The following is a 15,111-nucleotide window of genomic DNA, read 5'->3' on the forward strand; positions in this document are numbered from 1 at the left end:
TGGTTGAGAAACAGGAAACAAAGAGTGGGTGTAAATGGGAAATTCTCACAATGGAGAGATGTCGGGAGTGGTGTCCCCCAAGGATCCGTTTTGGGACCAGTGCTCTTTAACCTATTCATAAATGACCTGGAAGTAGGGGTGGGTAGCGTGGTGGCCAAGTTTGCAGATGATACCAAATTATGTAGGGTGGTGAGAACCACAAAGGATTTCGAAGAGCTCCAAGCGGACCTTGATAAATTAGGTGAGTGGGCTCAGAAATGGCAAATGCAGTTCAATGTAGCAAAATGTAAAGTGATGCACATAGGGGCAAAAAATCCAAACTTCACATACACGCTACAGGGGTCAGTGCTATCAATCACAGACCAGGAAAGGGATTTAGGCGTCTTAGTTGATAGTTCCATGGGAATGTCAACTCAATGCATGGCAGCTGTGAAAAAGGCAAACTCTATGCTGGGGATCATTAGAAAAGGAATTGATAATAAAACTGCAAAGATTGTCATGCCCTTATATAAAGCAGTGGTGCGACCGCACTTGGAGTACTGTGTCCAGTTCTGGTCGCCGCATCTCAAAAAGGATATTGAGGAGATAGAAAAAGTGTAGAGAAGGGCAACAAGGATGATTGAGGGATTGGAGCACCTTCCCTATGAGGAGAGGCGGCGGCTGAGGGGGGATATGATTGAAGTCTACAAAATTATGCATGGGGTAGAAAATGTTGACAGAGAGAAATTTTTCTCTCTTTCTCACAATACTAGAACCAGGGGGCATTCATTGAAAATGCTGGGGGGAAGAATTAGGACTAATAAAAGGAAACACTTCTTCATGCAACGTGTGATTGGTGTTTGGAATATGCTGCCACAGGAGGTGGTGATGGCCACTAACCTGGATAGCTTTAAAAGGGGCTTGGACAGATTTATGGAGGAGAAGTCGATTTATGGCTACCAATCTTGATCCTCTTTGATCTGAGATTGCAAATGCCTTAACAGACCAGGTGATCGGGAGCAACAGCCGCAGAAGGCCATTGCGTTCACATCCTACATGTGAGCTCCCAAAGGCACCTGGTGGGCCACTGCGAGTAGCAGAGAGCTGGACTAGATGGACTTTGGTCTGATCCAGCTGGCTTGTTCTTATGTTCTTATGTTCTTATGTTCTTAACAATTTTACCTAAATCTAATGGATGTTTGACTGGAAGGGTAGCCTAACAATTTTGCCAAGATTTTATATTTTAGCCACCACTGTCCTTCCCCTTTCATGCTCTCACTTTCACAAGACTCAAATGTCTTCCTTCCTCCCAGTTAATGACTAAAAGATGGCTGCACCAAGGCAAAACGAAGGCAAGGAAACAAATGCTGTAAAGAGAAACAAAACCTTTAATAATTTTTGCAACCCCTACACATTTTGTTTCATCCGGGTCAATCTTTCAGATTCTTTTTAGTAACATCTCCCCTAAAAAAGATTTCCCCTGACAAAGCTGCAAATGAAATGCATAAGGATTGTAAAAATTGTTAAAGATTACATTTCCCTTTCCTTGCCTTTGTCCTCCCAGTTTATGTCAAGTTCCCACATTGGGCTCATACTGCAGTCTTCTGTTTCATTAGCTACAGGTCTGTTATAGCCATTTAAGTTGCACTTGGTTGTACCGTTCTTTGTCTCCTGACAGCTGGACAAAAACTCTATGAAATATAGTCATCTGATGCAAATTACAGAAGCAAAATCCCAGCCTCGTTTAAGAAAGGCAGAATGATCAACCAGCATTGCTGTGGCATGGAGGAAATAGTTCTGTTATCTCACTAGCTTCAGAGATCCCAGAATTAAATGCTATGATAGGTAATCAACTAGTGTGTTCAGTAACTTGCAGGCCAAGAAGGGTTCAGTGATAAATATTTCATCTCCTGTTTTGTCTGTGCTTGATTAGGCAGTCTGTAAAGGTTCTTTCCTTCCCTGCTGCTGCTTCAACTCAATGCCTTGTGATACCTTACTAGGACTGGCTCTTTGTTCTAACATTGAATTACATGAATCAAATCTTCTTCAGACTTTGTGAAGCACGACTTCTCCGTCCTGCTGCAGCCCACTAAATCCACTTTTTTGTTCAGCCCCCAGAATAAAAGGGATAATTAGTGAAGTATAGGGGGCAAAAAGGGAGGGTAGAATTTGCATAAATATCTGCCCCCTCTTCTACAAACAGAAATGCTGCTCCATAGAAGAACTGTGTGATTGGATGAATCTTGACTACATACTGTCTTCATAGAGCCAGGTCATCTAATGGTTCTCTGATAGTTTTAATACTGTTTTAAATTATTGTATTACATTATTATATTCTGTGTTTTCATCTTTATGGTACCTCTGCCTTTTCCCAGAGCAAAGCTTTTAGGTGGGAGGCTCTATCAGTTTTCATCTTTGTGGTACCTCTGCAGTCACACATAGATACTGCACACACAGAGACCTGCCATTTTGAATCACAAAAATGCCTGAGGGCGCTCCATCTCTTCTCCATGCTGTTTCTTGCCTTTTGTAGCATAGTATAGAAGGGTCAGAATGTCGTAGCCAGTTTACTCCCAAGGCAAGGCATAATAGAGCTTCCCACCCAAAAAGCATTACTCTGGGAAAAAACTGGGTGCCAGTCAGGAATAAAATCCAAGCTCAGCCCTGTCCTTTTACACTAATAGACAGATCTGAGCATCTTTGGTGCAAATGGCTTTGAGACTAAACCTGACCAACTTGGACCTGGCCAAAAAAACCATAGCTTGGCCAAGCATAGCCTGTCTGATCCACCACATAAAAAGGCTCAACACAAATACCCAGAGAAGTATCCCAAGTCAATGTCATTGTCTCCCCTGTCATTCTCACCCTAAAGAATCAGTTCCTCACAACCTAATGAGACAGTCTGCATTCTGAGAATGCCCTTTGCATCAGGTCACTCACTGTACTCATCCTACTCAGTCTCGGAAGGTATAGTACAGGACTTGGAAACCAAATCCCCTGTTGTCAACTAACCCCCCCCCCCCCCCCCCGGATCTTACTGTTCAGATCACGTCAATGGGGTCTGACAGATTTGTATTTTAAGTCATCCTAGTTGCCATACCAAGACATCCAGTGTGACTATTACCATGAGAGCTGAGATCAAATGCTCCCCTTGGTTTTGAAGAAGCCGAAGCAGATGGCTATCTTCTAGATTACACAAGGAGGCTCAATCTCTTGAGCTGGCCTTTGGATAGGGTCATCCTGCTTACAAGGACAGAAAGTCAGACTACACTTCTGAACCCTCAGGCCATGATGCTATGCCAGAATAGTCTGTATACTCCCAGAACGAGGATCTGTGCATAATTTATGCTGCACACATCCAAGGGCCATGGATCCAAAAAGTTACGAATCTAGGAAACACAGGACCTGTCACCTTTCCCATAGTGGACATCATACTGGAAATCGCGATTGGACCTTGAGTATGCTCAACATCAGTGCCACCAACCACTAGGTGTACTGAGAGTCAATACAGAACCAAGTAAGAAGAATGCACTTTCCTTTCTCAACACCCTAAAACTGATTACCTGATCATAAACCACATCTACGAGAAGAATAAGAGCACTCAACCCTCAGCCTTTGTTGATCAAGAAAGCTATAAACTAGACAGGATAGGCAGAAAAATCTATGCCACCTCTGTCCTTGGCTTGAAAATCACCAGTTATCAATGCAACATGGCCTGTCATCAATTCTTCCTGTAGAATGGCATTGCACCCTACCTGGAGATGTTACCTGATGACAAACACAACCTGGCAAAACTCCTAATCTTAAGGACATAAAATATGTTCAAACATCAGATCTCTTTGGCAACACATTCATCTGACTGTACAGCCCATAGCCTTTCAACAGAAACTACTGGTTGAGGTCCACTGTGCTTCTCCAAGAAATCTGTGTCAGCTTTGAAGGCCTACCCCTTGAAGGTACAGATGTCTTCAGTGCCGACACTGGTCAGGTGCTCAACAAAATGAAGAAGGAGAAGCTTACTTCTAATACCATCTATGCATTCTGCTCTAAATCTAGGCCCTATTACAGACCATAGTACTGTTTTCAGAGGAAACTGCTCATATTCCAAGAGGCCTCTTTATATACCTACCAGTCACATGTCAAGCAAAAACATCCATATAGCCACAACTAATCTCAGGGCTATGTTTGACATAAACAAACAGGAGGCACTGCCATCATTCTCTGCCATCCTTCCATGCTAATGTATATAAGTGGGTCATTTGCAACTGTGCCACCATCCAATCTTTCCACATAACCGGCCCAGTAACTGTTAAGCTGACTTCCTCAGCTGTAACGCCCTGGCACTTCACAAATAGCAATTCAACTGGATTGTTCTTGCCCCGATAGTTAACATTGGGGAGTGTAAAGTAAACTTATTTGCTATTAGACTAAACAAAAATACGAATTCTTTTGTTCCCAAGATGTGTGGGACCCAAACTCCCAGAGAGATCTTTCCAAATCCAGTGGATGGGAGACCCGCTGTGCATATGTCCCCTCCCACTAACCTCATGGTCTCCTACAAGATGAGTCTGGAATACATTGCCTATTTTGATGGCAGGTTAGATTCCTCGTCTCCCTAAGAATGGCCTAAGGGAGCTGGCAAAATGTTGGTGAGAGGAAGAGTGGAAAAACAGCAGTTGAGGAAGAGTGAGACTGGTTGAGTGAAAAATGTGGTAAAAAAGCACTTTCAACAGTGACTGAGAAAACAGCAACTTATATTGAAGTAGCCCAAATGTATGAATTTGGAAATGCTTCAAAAGTTCGACTGAAAAGAAATGTTGCAACCTGTTCTTAATTTTCTCCAGTGTTATGTTCAAACCATAAACAGTTAACTCCTTGTTTGTTTAAACCTCTGAGCTGGATGTGTATGTTCTCAGGAAAAGAAGAACACACATACACATGTTAAGATGTCAACCTATATATTATTATATATTAGGATATGAATAAATGGTGGCAGTGTGTTAATGGGACCATGTTTGAATTCCAAACCCCAATAACTTGGTGCAGTGTGAGTGAGAGGTGCTAATTAAAAAGGGCAGGGTTAGAAAGAAAAGAACTGGTATATAAAATGGTCATGGCTCTATCTTTTTAAAAAGTCAAGATGGGGGGGGGGGTGAACACTGCTTGACCCATCTGTGGCCCAGAATGTGTGGAGGTTAGTAGATACTCTAAGTAGGAAAAAGCATCACAGTCATATTAATAATTCCCTATTTAGAATGTGGCATCAAATTTCAGGTGGGGGGTAGGTTGAGTGGAGGACAGTATTGCCCTTTCTATCTCTAAAGGCTAAACTGACCTTAAGTCTTGGCAGCAACTAGCTAGAGCTGTAACCAGCTGGTCATGTAATACATCTGTCACCATGCACCAAGCTTTTGCAGGTTAGAAGAAGTGCTTAAAATATTAACAGTGGCATGTGGAATTCTTAATCATACATGTGGTAGCAGCTGACTGTATGTGGCAGGTTGACCACATAGAGGGAAGGGGCATGTGAACAATGTAGGAAAGGCTACCATGTGCCCAAATTTTTCATTCAAACAATTTTTATTTGTAACTATGTGTAAATAAATATCCGTTTTTTAAAAAAATGACTGGCTGCTAGCCATCTTTGATTTTTCAAAGCACAGCAAACATTTCTGGAAATGCTGAGTTGTCAGAATATTAATAGCTCATTTTCAGGTGATCTGGTTGCCTTCAATTGCTTTTAACATAGCGTGCATTTAGGGAGTAAGTATAACAAAACAACAAAACAAAAATTATTTTGCCTAGATCTGTAAATAAGGAGCGGCTAAGCAGTTTTTTTTCTCCATTGGATTTGTTCCAATTGGATTGACAGCAATGTAGTGAAATTATGGCAAGCCATTACATAATTAACTAGCTTGCCTTTCAGATAGCAGATTATGAATCCCTCCTCCATTACTGGTCATGCTTTAATACCTCTGTATTATCTTGTGGGCCTTGCAGTTTCAGAACATCTCCTGTTTGCAACTGACCCTTTAATTCATCTGCTGCTCCTTAACTTTGACATACTAACCTGCCTACTTCCACTCATGGCTCTCCCACTCTTTTGTTCAGTGTATCATTCCTTGGTTTCCATTTGATGTTTACCATTTTCTGTTCCATATCCCACAGAGCAGTACCCATCCTCTGCACCAACAGCATTTCCATGTAACTACATTACTGCATCTGTTTTGTCTTGCTGTCAAAGCCTGTCTTTCATTTGAATGTTAGGAAGATAAAATCTCTCTCTCTTTTAATAGTGATGACTGATTAGAGGATCATTTCTTCAAAGGTTTCTCCTTAGTCAAAAAGCATCAAGGTTTCACAGTTCAGGAATGGTACTCTAATATCCCTGTTCTGGTTAAACTATGGGTCCAGGGCCCAGGCCTCTAGACTTCCCCAACTACCCCAGCAGCCCCGCCCCAAGCCACTTACCTGCAGGACCTGACAAGCTGCAGCAGCCCAAGGAGATGGGAGATCCAGGCAGGATCTATCAAAGGCCAGGGCCAGTAAAAGTGGGGCTTGTTTCAGAGCCCCAGCCTGCCAGTAGCAGGCCCAGCAGCAGAAGCAGCCCTTTCCTCCCAGGAGCCAAAGAGCAAAGGAAGAGCCAGCAGAGCTTTAAAGTCAGAGGCCCAGGAAGGGGCTGTAGGGGAGAATGAAGCTACAAAATCCTCAGGGAGACAGGGTCAGGGAGGAGAAGGTGAGTTGATAGGTTCCTTCTGCAAGGCCAATCAACCACTAGCAGCAGCTCACTCGTGCACTACTCAGGTTGAGAATATCAGAGACCCAAGAAAAGTCTCTGAGGTGACAGGAGCATTGTGGCTGAGGTCACAGGGAGCCCTGGTTACAATACTGGGATCACTTTCAAAATATGTGTACACAAATGAACACATTTCCCACATTTCAGCTCTGTTCTGTTGAACTTCTTGAAGGTATTCAGAAGCTCCAGTTCAGTTATTTTGGCGTGAATTCAGAGTTATGTAATGCTGGTTATAGTCTAGCTGAATGTCAGAGAAAGCTGGAGCATTCTGTTGTCAGGAGAACCCAGATGATGGGTTGAGTTTGTATGTTCTGCCATCAAGGAACTTGCATTGTTTACATACCAGTCCCTTGTTACCACCATCTACATTTTTTTGAAACAGTGAGGTTGTTGCACTATTGTTTGGATATCTCAAAGGTATGGTCAGCAAAGGTGTTAAAAGTGTGAGACAGCTCTTGATGCTAAAAGGATAAAGTTGAAGATTAGCTTACAATGTGTGTATTTTCTTCTTTTCCTATGTGCATTTGACTGCAGAACTCCTGAAAGTCTAAGAGATTCTGTAATACTTCAAAAGAGCTTAAAGGCGATAGGAAGGGTGCAATTACCATAATGCCCACATCAGTTGTTCCTGTGACCTGTTTCCTTTTGAGCCTTCAAGATTAAATAATACATTTATTTGTGATGGGAGAATCTTGGCATGGCAATGGCTTTTATCTGCCTGCAATAGCATTGTAATATGACAGTGTTTGGTGGACCACAAGACTGACTTGTCATACATCACTACACAATTGGCAGGGGCCCACAATAAATCTCAGCAAGTACAATCAACATTTGTACCTGTCTTGGTATGGAGAAGCTATTTAAAGCATCAAAGCTTCGACTCTAAGACACCCAGATCCAGTTAGTCATCTTAATTACAAACATGATTATATAAAGTCTGCATCTGAAGGGAATATCAAAATTCTATACAAAGTAGTCTAACATTCAAGTAAATCAATGTATGCAGTTTCTATAAATTATGCAAATGAAGCATATTTGTACATTTTGACTTTGTCTCTACTAATTATGGAAAGGGGCTATATAGGGCATTGAAACCTCACATGCTGGCTTCTTAAAATGCTGTTCTTATCTTCTGTCTAATAAGACATTGTCTGTGTTTCCCTGTTCCAGTCCACCTTCATACTGTTGTGATGTTCATCTTAAAATGAATAATGACATTGTGCTGTTTTGATGTCCAGTTTTAATTTCTGCTTGCATAGGGAGCAGACTGATCTCCCCTTTCCACTGCAGATCCCCCTCACATCTGTCCTCAGGGTCCCCTGCTTTTCAAGGAGAAACATTTAATGGAGATCAGTGGGAGGACAGAAGCAGAGAAATTCCATTCTGCCACTGGAAATTTATTTGGATCTAACCTAGACATTCAGTTCTGAACTAATATTTTCCCTGACTAGCCAGGGGGTAGGGTTCAAAGAAATATAGATGCCTTTGTCTTGTCCAAGCAGATCTTGCTTCAGTTATACTTGAGACTGGTGATCATTTATGCCTTTTGCATGCAATCCATAAAGCATAGTGGGAACTGTAATGTTTGCTGTGTACCTATGCACTGAGAGCTGCCTTTGCAGTCCTCAGCACTGTTCCCCTGATTCCTCCATGTTACCTGAAAATCTTTTTGAGATGTGATTACATGGTGGATCAGATGTTTTACATGAGTAACCTGAAAGTAAACTTTTTTCCCCTAGGGGAAGCCTAAATCATAGCTGTAAGGAGTCAATTTACCATTTTTCATGAAATATCTTATGAGATTAGCTTTGTAGCATCCGTGTTAATTTGTATGTTTACTTTTGGATACATGGATATGTGAATAATGAAGGATGCTAAAAAAACCCACATCTTTAATGCTCTAATACTGCTTCCAAACTTGTACAACTAGGGAAAAGCAATGTTTGAAGTAGCATCAAGTTATTCAGAAGTGATGTTTCTGCTTGTTGCCATTTCTGTCTTAGTTCTTATAAATTAATGTACCAGCAGTAAAAAACCAACCAACTAACCAACCACAGGAGCTGATGGGTAAGCATTATGCCAAGAGAGTAGTATGAACTATGATGATCAACTTTGTGGAATCTACTATTTGCATGTGGTAATTTTTCATATGAAAAACTACCTCATTATGCAAACAGAGTCCTGCAAATAATTTGCATATGCTGGGGTGTATCCTACCCTTGTCCTTACATACCACTTAGCAAAATGTGAAGCCTTTCTCCAGCCTATGCTTCCTCCAACTTAATTGGCTCTTCCACTGAGGATTAAAGAAAGGCTGCTTGGAGGATGGTTGGATACACTGTGGTCACTGGAATCAATAACCCATTTGTGTGATTTGTTCCAAGTGAAGAGCGATAAACATAGGCAATTGTTAGAGAACTTCCTGGGAATAAAGTCCCAAAATAGGACCAAGTAAGGGTTGAATACTGGCCACTGAATATACAAAATCTCGGAAGGTTAAACATCAGGAAATCTTGATGTGGTAAGAAAATGCTGACTTTTCTCCTGTGGGCCTGCTCAAAGGAGAAGAAATTGTTTAGGTTTACATAGAGAACTTATAGAAGCCAATATTTCAGCTGACCTTCTTATACACTTAGTGATTCTGTAGCAGTGAGTTCTTGCCAGGTTTCCTGCGTAATAAGATTTGGTTGCCAATTTGTTGTGGTTCACTTCTTATCCTCCCTTGTAGCAGAGTAAAAGTAGCAGACAGTAAAAAAAAATGCACTAACTGATAGCTCCTTGAATTTTCAGACCAATGACTTCAGACATACCATGTTGATTCATAACCAGTCCCATGATAGTCATTCTTCCTCTTTTGCTGTTAAGGTGTGGAAATAAAACTAATTGCAGGATGGGAAAAGACAGGCGCCTCTGAACGTTCCAGCTTAGGGATTAAGGAAAGCTCGAGCTGACTTTTTGTTACCGAGAAGAGGGATTTCAGAACACAGAGGTTCAAAATGTACAGCAGTGTTGAATAATGATGACAGCTCATGACCTTTTTGCTACCTATGGCATAATTTTGCAGGCTCAGTCAGTGCATGCAGAAAGCTAAGTGTTTTTGGATCCCTTCCTGCATGTGTTTATGTAGCTGAATCTTTTGAAAGTATTTTTACATTCTTGATTCACAGCTTAAACAAAACCTATAAACAACTGCCTGCTTCTGCACAAGCAACTTGTCCTTTGTACTTTTTAGGTTAGCTTAGTAATCACTTAAGTTTTATTTCCTGATGTCATAATGGATTGTTACAGCTTCTTAAATAGTCTTCCTACCTTCACAGATCTGCACAGATGTGGAGCTGGTTTTGTTTAGCTGCTCTGTGGTCCATTTCACATGCTCTGGCACCTACAGAATAGCTTGTATATCCTGATCATATTTCACATCAGGTCGGGGGGGTGGGGGCAGGGTTGTTGCTTACTGCACATCAGTTGACACAGGGGAGATGACACACATACGGAGTCCAAAACTAACAACACAACAGTGTTTACTTTGTGTTTTGGCAAGAAATCATTATTCAATCTGGTTTGTTTTATCAGGCAATTCCAGGGCCACACAGATGGAGCCAGCTGTATTGACATTTCTAATGATGGTACCAAGCTCTGGACAGGAGGTCTGGACAACACTGTGAGATCCTGGGACTTGAGAGAAGGGAGGCAGTTACAGCAGCATGACTTCACATCCCAGGTGTCTAATATATCTTCCAATATTTTTAAGTCAATGATTAATGTGATACTTGGGTTGTAGTTGGGTGAAATTACTTATATTAATATTAAAATTATATTTGCATAGGTTGTTGGTATAGCCAAAATTGCTTTTAGACAAAGCATTTCCCTGCTGGCAGTAAAGCACCATATTTTTATTTATGCAATCTGCTTTTAAAATAGCAAATATATTTTTGAGTGCTTATCTGAAATTTGAATTTTGGCTTTTTTTCTTTGGTCTAAGCTGGGGTAGTGATGGCAAAGAGGGGGAAAAGTGCATGAAACACTGGTAGGTAAAAAGGTGAAAAGACAAGCATGCCACTTCTTCATATGTGAGAAAATTATAAGACCCACTAATTTCTATCCTACCTTTTGGTACTGAAACAGAGGAATCTTTACTACCATGTTTTAAACAATGCAAAATACCCTAGATTGTTTTCTGTGTTATCTCTCAACTTTTGCAAGGAGTGTAAACCCCTGTTTTTTCCACCACAGATCTTTTCCCTTGGCTATTGTCCCACTGGTGAATGGCTTTCTGTGGGAATGGAGAGCAGTAATGTGGAAGTACTGCATGTAAATAAACCAGACAAATATCAGCTTCATCTTCATGAGAGCTGTGTGCTGTCACTCAAGTTTGCTTACTGTGGTAAGTTGAAATAAACCACCTAAATTTCTGTATGCTAATCACACCTGAACTGAATGTTTAAGGCAAATGCAAGACATTTAAATACCATTTTTTTCTTGATTCAACAGCTGGAAAGTTAGTCTCAGACCTTTTTACCTGTTCTTTTAGGAAAGTTGTGAGAGAATGCCAACGTATATAAAATGGCAGTATCACAAAGACATGGATGTGATAGTTTAATTGTCAAGAATTTTGAAGGGTGATCATTCCTTACTGTGCTACATATGGCTATTGAATTAACTGATTTATGTAACTGGGGTGACCTGGGGCTGAGTTTCAGCAGTTGTCAGCCAAGCATCAAACACTAGTAAAAAGGACTGTTGAAGGATATGCATATCAGGATGTGAGTTACCCTAAATGATCTTCCATATTCTCTGTTGTTCAACAAAATGAATTATTAACCTATTAATCATACCTGGATGATATATAGCCATATGATCAACGTACCAGAAAAAAGGAAAGCATGCACATTTGCTAGTTTATATGGGATGTTCTACTAAGTTCTTGTGTATTATTTTCAGGCAAATGGTTTGTAAGTACTGGAAAAGATAACCTCCTAAACGCTTGGCGAACCCCATATGGTGCCAGTATATTCCAGGTAAGTGTAACAGCTAAGCAAGAATAGGATTTCGAAGTAGGGACTGGTGGTAATATCCTTATGAAACCTTACAAAGTATATTATCCTGGGAAATGGCAAATTATGGTCATATGAGGATTTGCGTCTGAATTATCCAAGTCCTATATTCTTCTACTGGGCCTCATTGGAAAGGTTTGCATGCAAAACAATCATGGTCTGATGTTAAACATTTCAGCTTAAGGGATCCTCAGGATTGCATGCTCTTTGTTTTTATTCTTCTCCACGTATACAGTCTGCAAATGAATCACTTTCATTTATGCAGCAAACTGTAGCTTGTGATGACTGATCACTAAACCCACTCTTCCTTCCAAAATACAGTTTACAAGCCATAGCTACCATAGGACCAGCATGTATAGTGGTTAGAGTATTATTCTAGGATCAGGGAGACCCAGAATTAAATTCCTACTTTGCCCTGGAAGCTTGCAGGGTGACCTTAGGCCCATCACAATTTCATCTGAATATATCTCACAAGATTATTGCCAGAATAAAATGTAGGATAGGAGAATGCAGCAAACTGCTTTGGGTTCCCATTGGGGAGAAAGGCTGGGCATAAATAAAGTAAAATAAATAAATATTAATTTATGGTATGTCTGTAACAACAAAATAAGTTGTGCCATGAAAGCGGAAAAGTAATTTCTGAGCCATGCAAAAGGGAAGATGGGAATATGTGAGTCTGAGAATCTCCAAGGATTGATCTCCTAATGTGACATTATTAACTATATTAAGTCTAAGTAAATAAGGTGATATATGAATATGTTAAGTAAACCTGACTACCATTTGTCATTATGTATAAACCTTGCCACTGGCTCTTGTCTTCACCAAACTGATTCATTACGTATGAACCCTGACCTTGATATTATGAAGGCTAGAGGGAAAAAGTGTGTATGTGTTACTTTCCCTATTTTTACAATAGCTGTGTTCTCTTCCAGTCCAAAGAGTCTTCATCTGTGTTGAGCTGTGATATCTCTGTGGATGATAAATACATAGTCACAGGCTCGGGAGACAAGAAAGCTACTGTCTATGAAGTAATCTACTGAGAAAAAGTTGTGAACATAACTTCTAAGGTTGAACTGGGCCAAGATGTTCTTAATTTGTAAAAAGAAGAAAGTCTTTACCTTTTTTTAATAAAAAAAGGAAGAACTTGGCTTCCACATCTTCACAAGATGCTGTTCAGCATGTATTAAAGAGAAGGTGACTTTGTTGATATCCAGCTACTGGCTACTTGGACCAATGTGAAGCACGAAGGCAAGATGGATGAAGTAGCATAATTTCGGTGGATTTTAAAAGCAGAGTTTGCTGAAGACTGTTGCAGCCCCCTCCCTTAAGACCTCATAAAGATCATGCTCATTGCCTGATTATGTAGATTATGTTTCACTTCTTGCAATTCTGCCTGCATTCTGTCTTGTGTAGAGCAGTAGTATCTTGGATAAACTTGTTTCCTGATTTTGTCTTTTGAAATATGGAGGGGATGTGTGTATTTTTGTTGTTGAAGATCAAACATTTGTATAAATTGTAAATATATTTGGTTTATTACAGTAAGGGTTTTAGTATCAATAAATTGTCTCTTTTTCCCTTGATGACCTTGAAATGTTCTTTTAAAGGATTTTTCCCTTTTTTGTAATTTAAAACTTTTAATAAGCTAGTTCATAACTATGTGAAACATTTGAGAAGGTCTTTATATGCGAAGTATTCATGAAACTTGTTTTATTAGAATTTGACAGTTTCATGCAAAAGATGTAGCATTCAGATATTGTCTTGTACTGCAGAAAATGGAAAAACACAAACTTTTACACTTAGAATAAAATATAAATTTTGCAGAGCAGTTTATACAGAAACATTTATAAACAGATGATTAAGAAACCAATTCTATGATGCACCATTAGGTTGCAGTCTGTGGGTTGCCTTCAGTGTTGCAGCTGAAACAAGGAACTCTTCTGATAGTTTCACCTTTGACTCACTCCCATTGTTATATTGGTATATTGCTGCAAAGCACACAGCGCTTTCAAGGAAAGAGTCGGGGACAAAAGTTTCCAGAAGAATCTGAGTGTTATTGCAGGTTGTATAAATTATCTTAAGTGGTACATGTGATGCATAGGTTATTGATAAATCTTAGATGGATTTGAAGAAATTTTTATGCTTTTATGGTTCAATTCTCCTAGACAGCCTCCTCCTTTTCATTTGTTTACCGCCCCCCCCCCAAAAAAAAACCTAGTTTACCTACAAAGGAATAGCACCTAGAAGCCCTACACAGTGCCTATGTGAGAGGTCCATAGGCTTAACTACAGGAAAAGTTTCCCATCAAGGAACAAATTTCCTTGTTGCATCTAGTGTCTGAAGAGACATTCGTTTTCTTTTCAATTTACATGCTCATTCTGCTGAATCCATTTTATAGTGGTATAGAATGGTAATAGCCCTAATATATATAACTCTGCATTTGGAATGTAAAACATTAACTATTTGTGATGGCCTCGTTCAATTGCCTTGAAAATTAGTACTGTTGTCTGTCTGTATACCTGTGGGCACACTTCAGATGTGCATCTGTTTGAAAATGGGTGACTGAGCAAGTGTGGTTATGAGAAACTTATGTATATTTGTTTGCTGCTCTCAAGGTGTGAATCTTTGGCATTGTTCACAAGTCCTGTCAAGTATCATACCTTAGAAAACCTCTAAATGAGGTTTTCTTGAATTTACATGTTAAGATAATGTCTCCCTCCACCCCCAAGAACTCCTACTTGATGGCACATTAAGTGTGTTTGCGTTTTGAGGAGGCTGTGCTACCTAGTTCAGAAAAGAATCAATGGCTATGATTGTTAATGATGGTTCTGATTCTGTTTGAGTAAACTAAAGATAGAAATTTGTTTCCACTCAACCTGTATTCTTTTAAAAATCAAGAAATTGTATAGCTGCTGGTAAGTGATTCCTTCCCCCCACCATTACTACTTCTTTTAAGACAAATAAAACACAACATTCAGTTGCAGAATTGGAGTTTCTGTTGTTGAGTTTTTGAATTATCACAGAATTCTAGACATTCTTACCTTTAAGTACCAACATCATGTGTTTTATGCACTTTGTACTGAGATAAACTGACACCCCCCCCCCCATTCCCCAAGATACAGCTATGAGGCTTAGTGTAATCTGTGACAGGACTATCAATCTTTTGTAACCTACACTGTGGGAGTGAACGATTTGTGCTGTTCTGTCTATCAGGTTCTCAGATGAGATTGTGTGCATGCTGTTTGACCCTCCTGAAGTAGATTTACAGCAACCAGTAATAGCTGA

General features: G+C 40.1%; 1 protein-coding gene across 3 annotated transcripts in view; it reads left to right on the top strand.

Annotated features, from left to right (window-relative positions):
- The window catches only part of TLE1 (TLE family member 1, transcriptional corepressor), a 102,645-nt gene extending 87,833 nt beyond the window's left edge, over nucleotides 1-14,812 (top strand). For all 3 annotated transcript variants that reach the window (XM_048502531.1, XM_048502532.1, XM_048502533.1), the window contains exons 17-20: nucleotides 10,349-10,496; nucleotides 11,009-11,159; nucleotides 11,717-11,793; nucleotides 12,762-14,812. In XM_048502531.1, coding sequence (XP_048358488.1) covers nucleotides 10,349-10,496; nucleotides 11,009-11,159; nucleotides 11,717-11,793; nucleotides 12,762-12,869 — 484 coding nt within the window. In that variant the 3' untranslated portion in view covers nucleotides 12,870-14,812. The remainder of the gene's footprint in view (nucleotides 1-10,348; nucleotides 10,497-11,008; nucleotides 11,160-11,716; nucleotides 11,794-12,761) is intronic.
- Nucleotides 14,813-15,111: the final 299 nt, after the last annotated feature.

This window comes from Sphaerodactylus townsendi, linkage group LG07 (genome assembly GCF_021028975.2).
Source record: "Sphaerodactylus townsendi isolate TG3544 linkage group LG07, MPM_Stown_v2.3, whole genome shotgun sequence".
NCBI classification, from domain to species: Eukaryota; Metazoa; Chordata; class Lepidosauria; order Squamata; family Sphaerodactylidae; genus Sphaerodactylus; species Sphaerodactylus townsendi.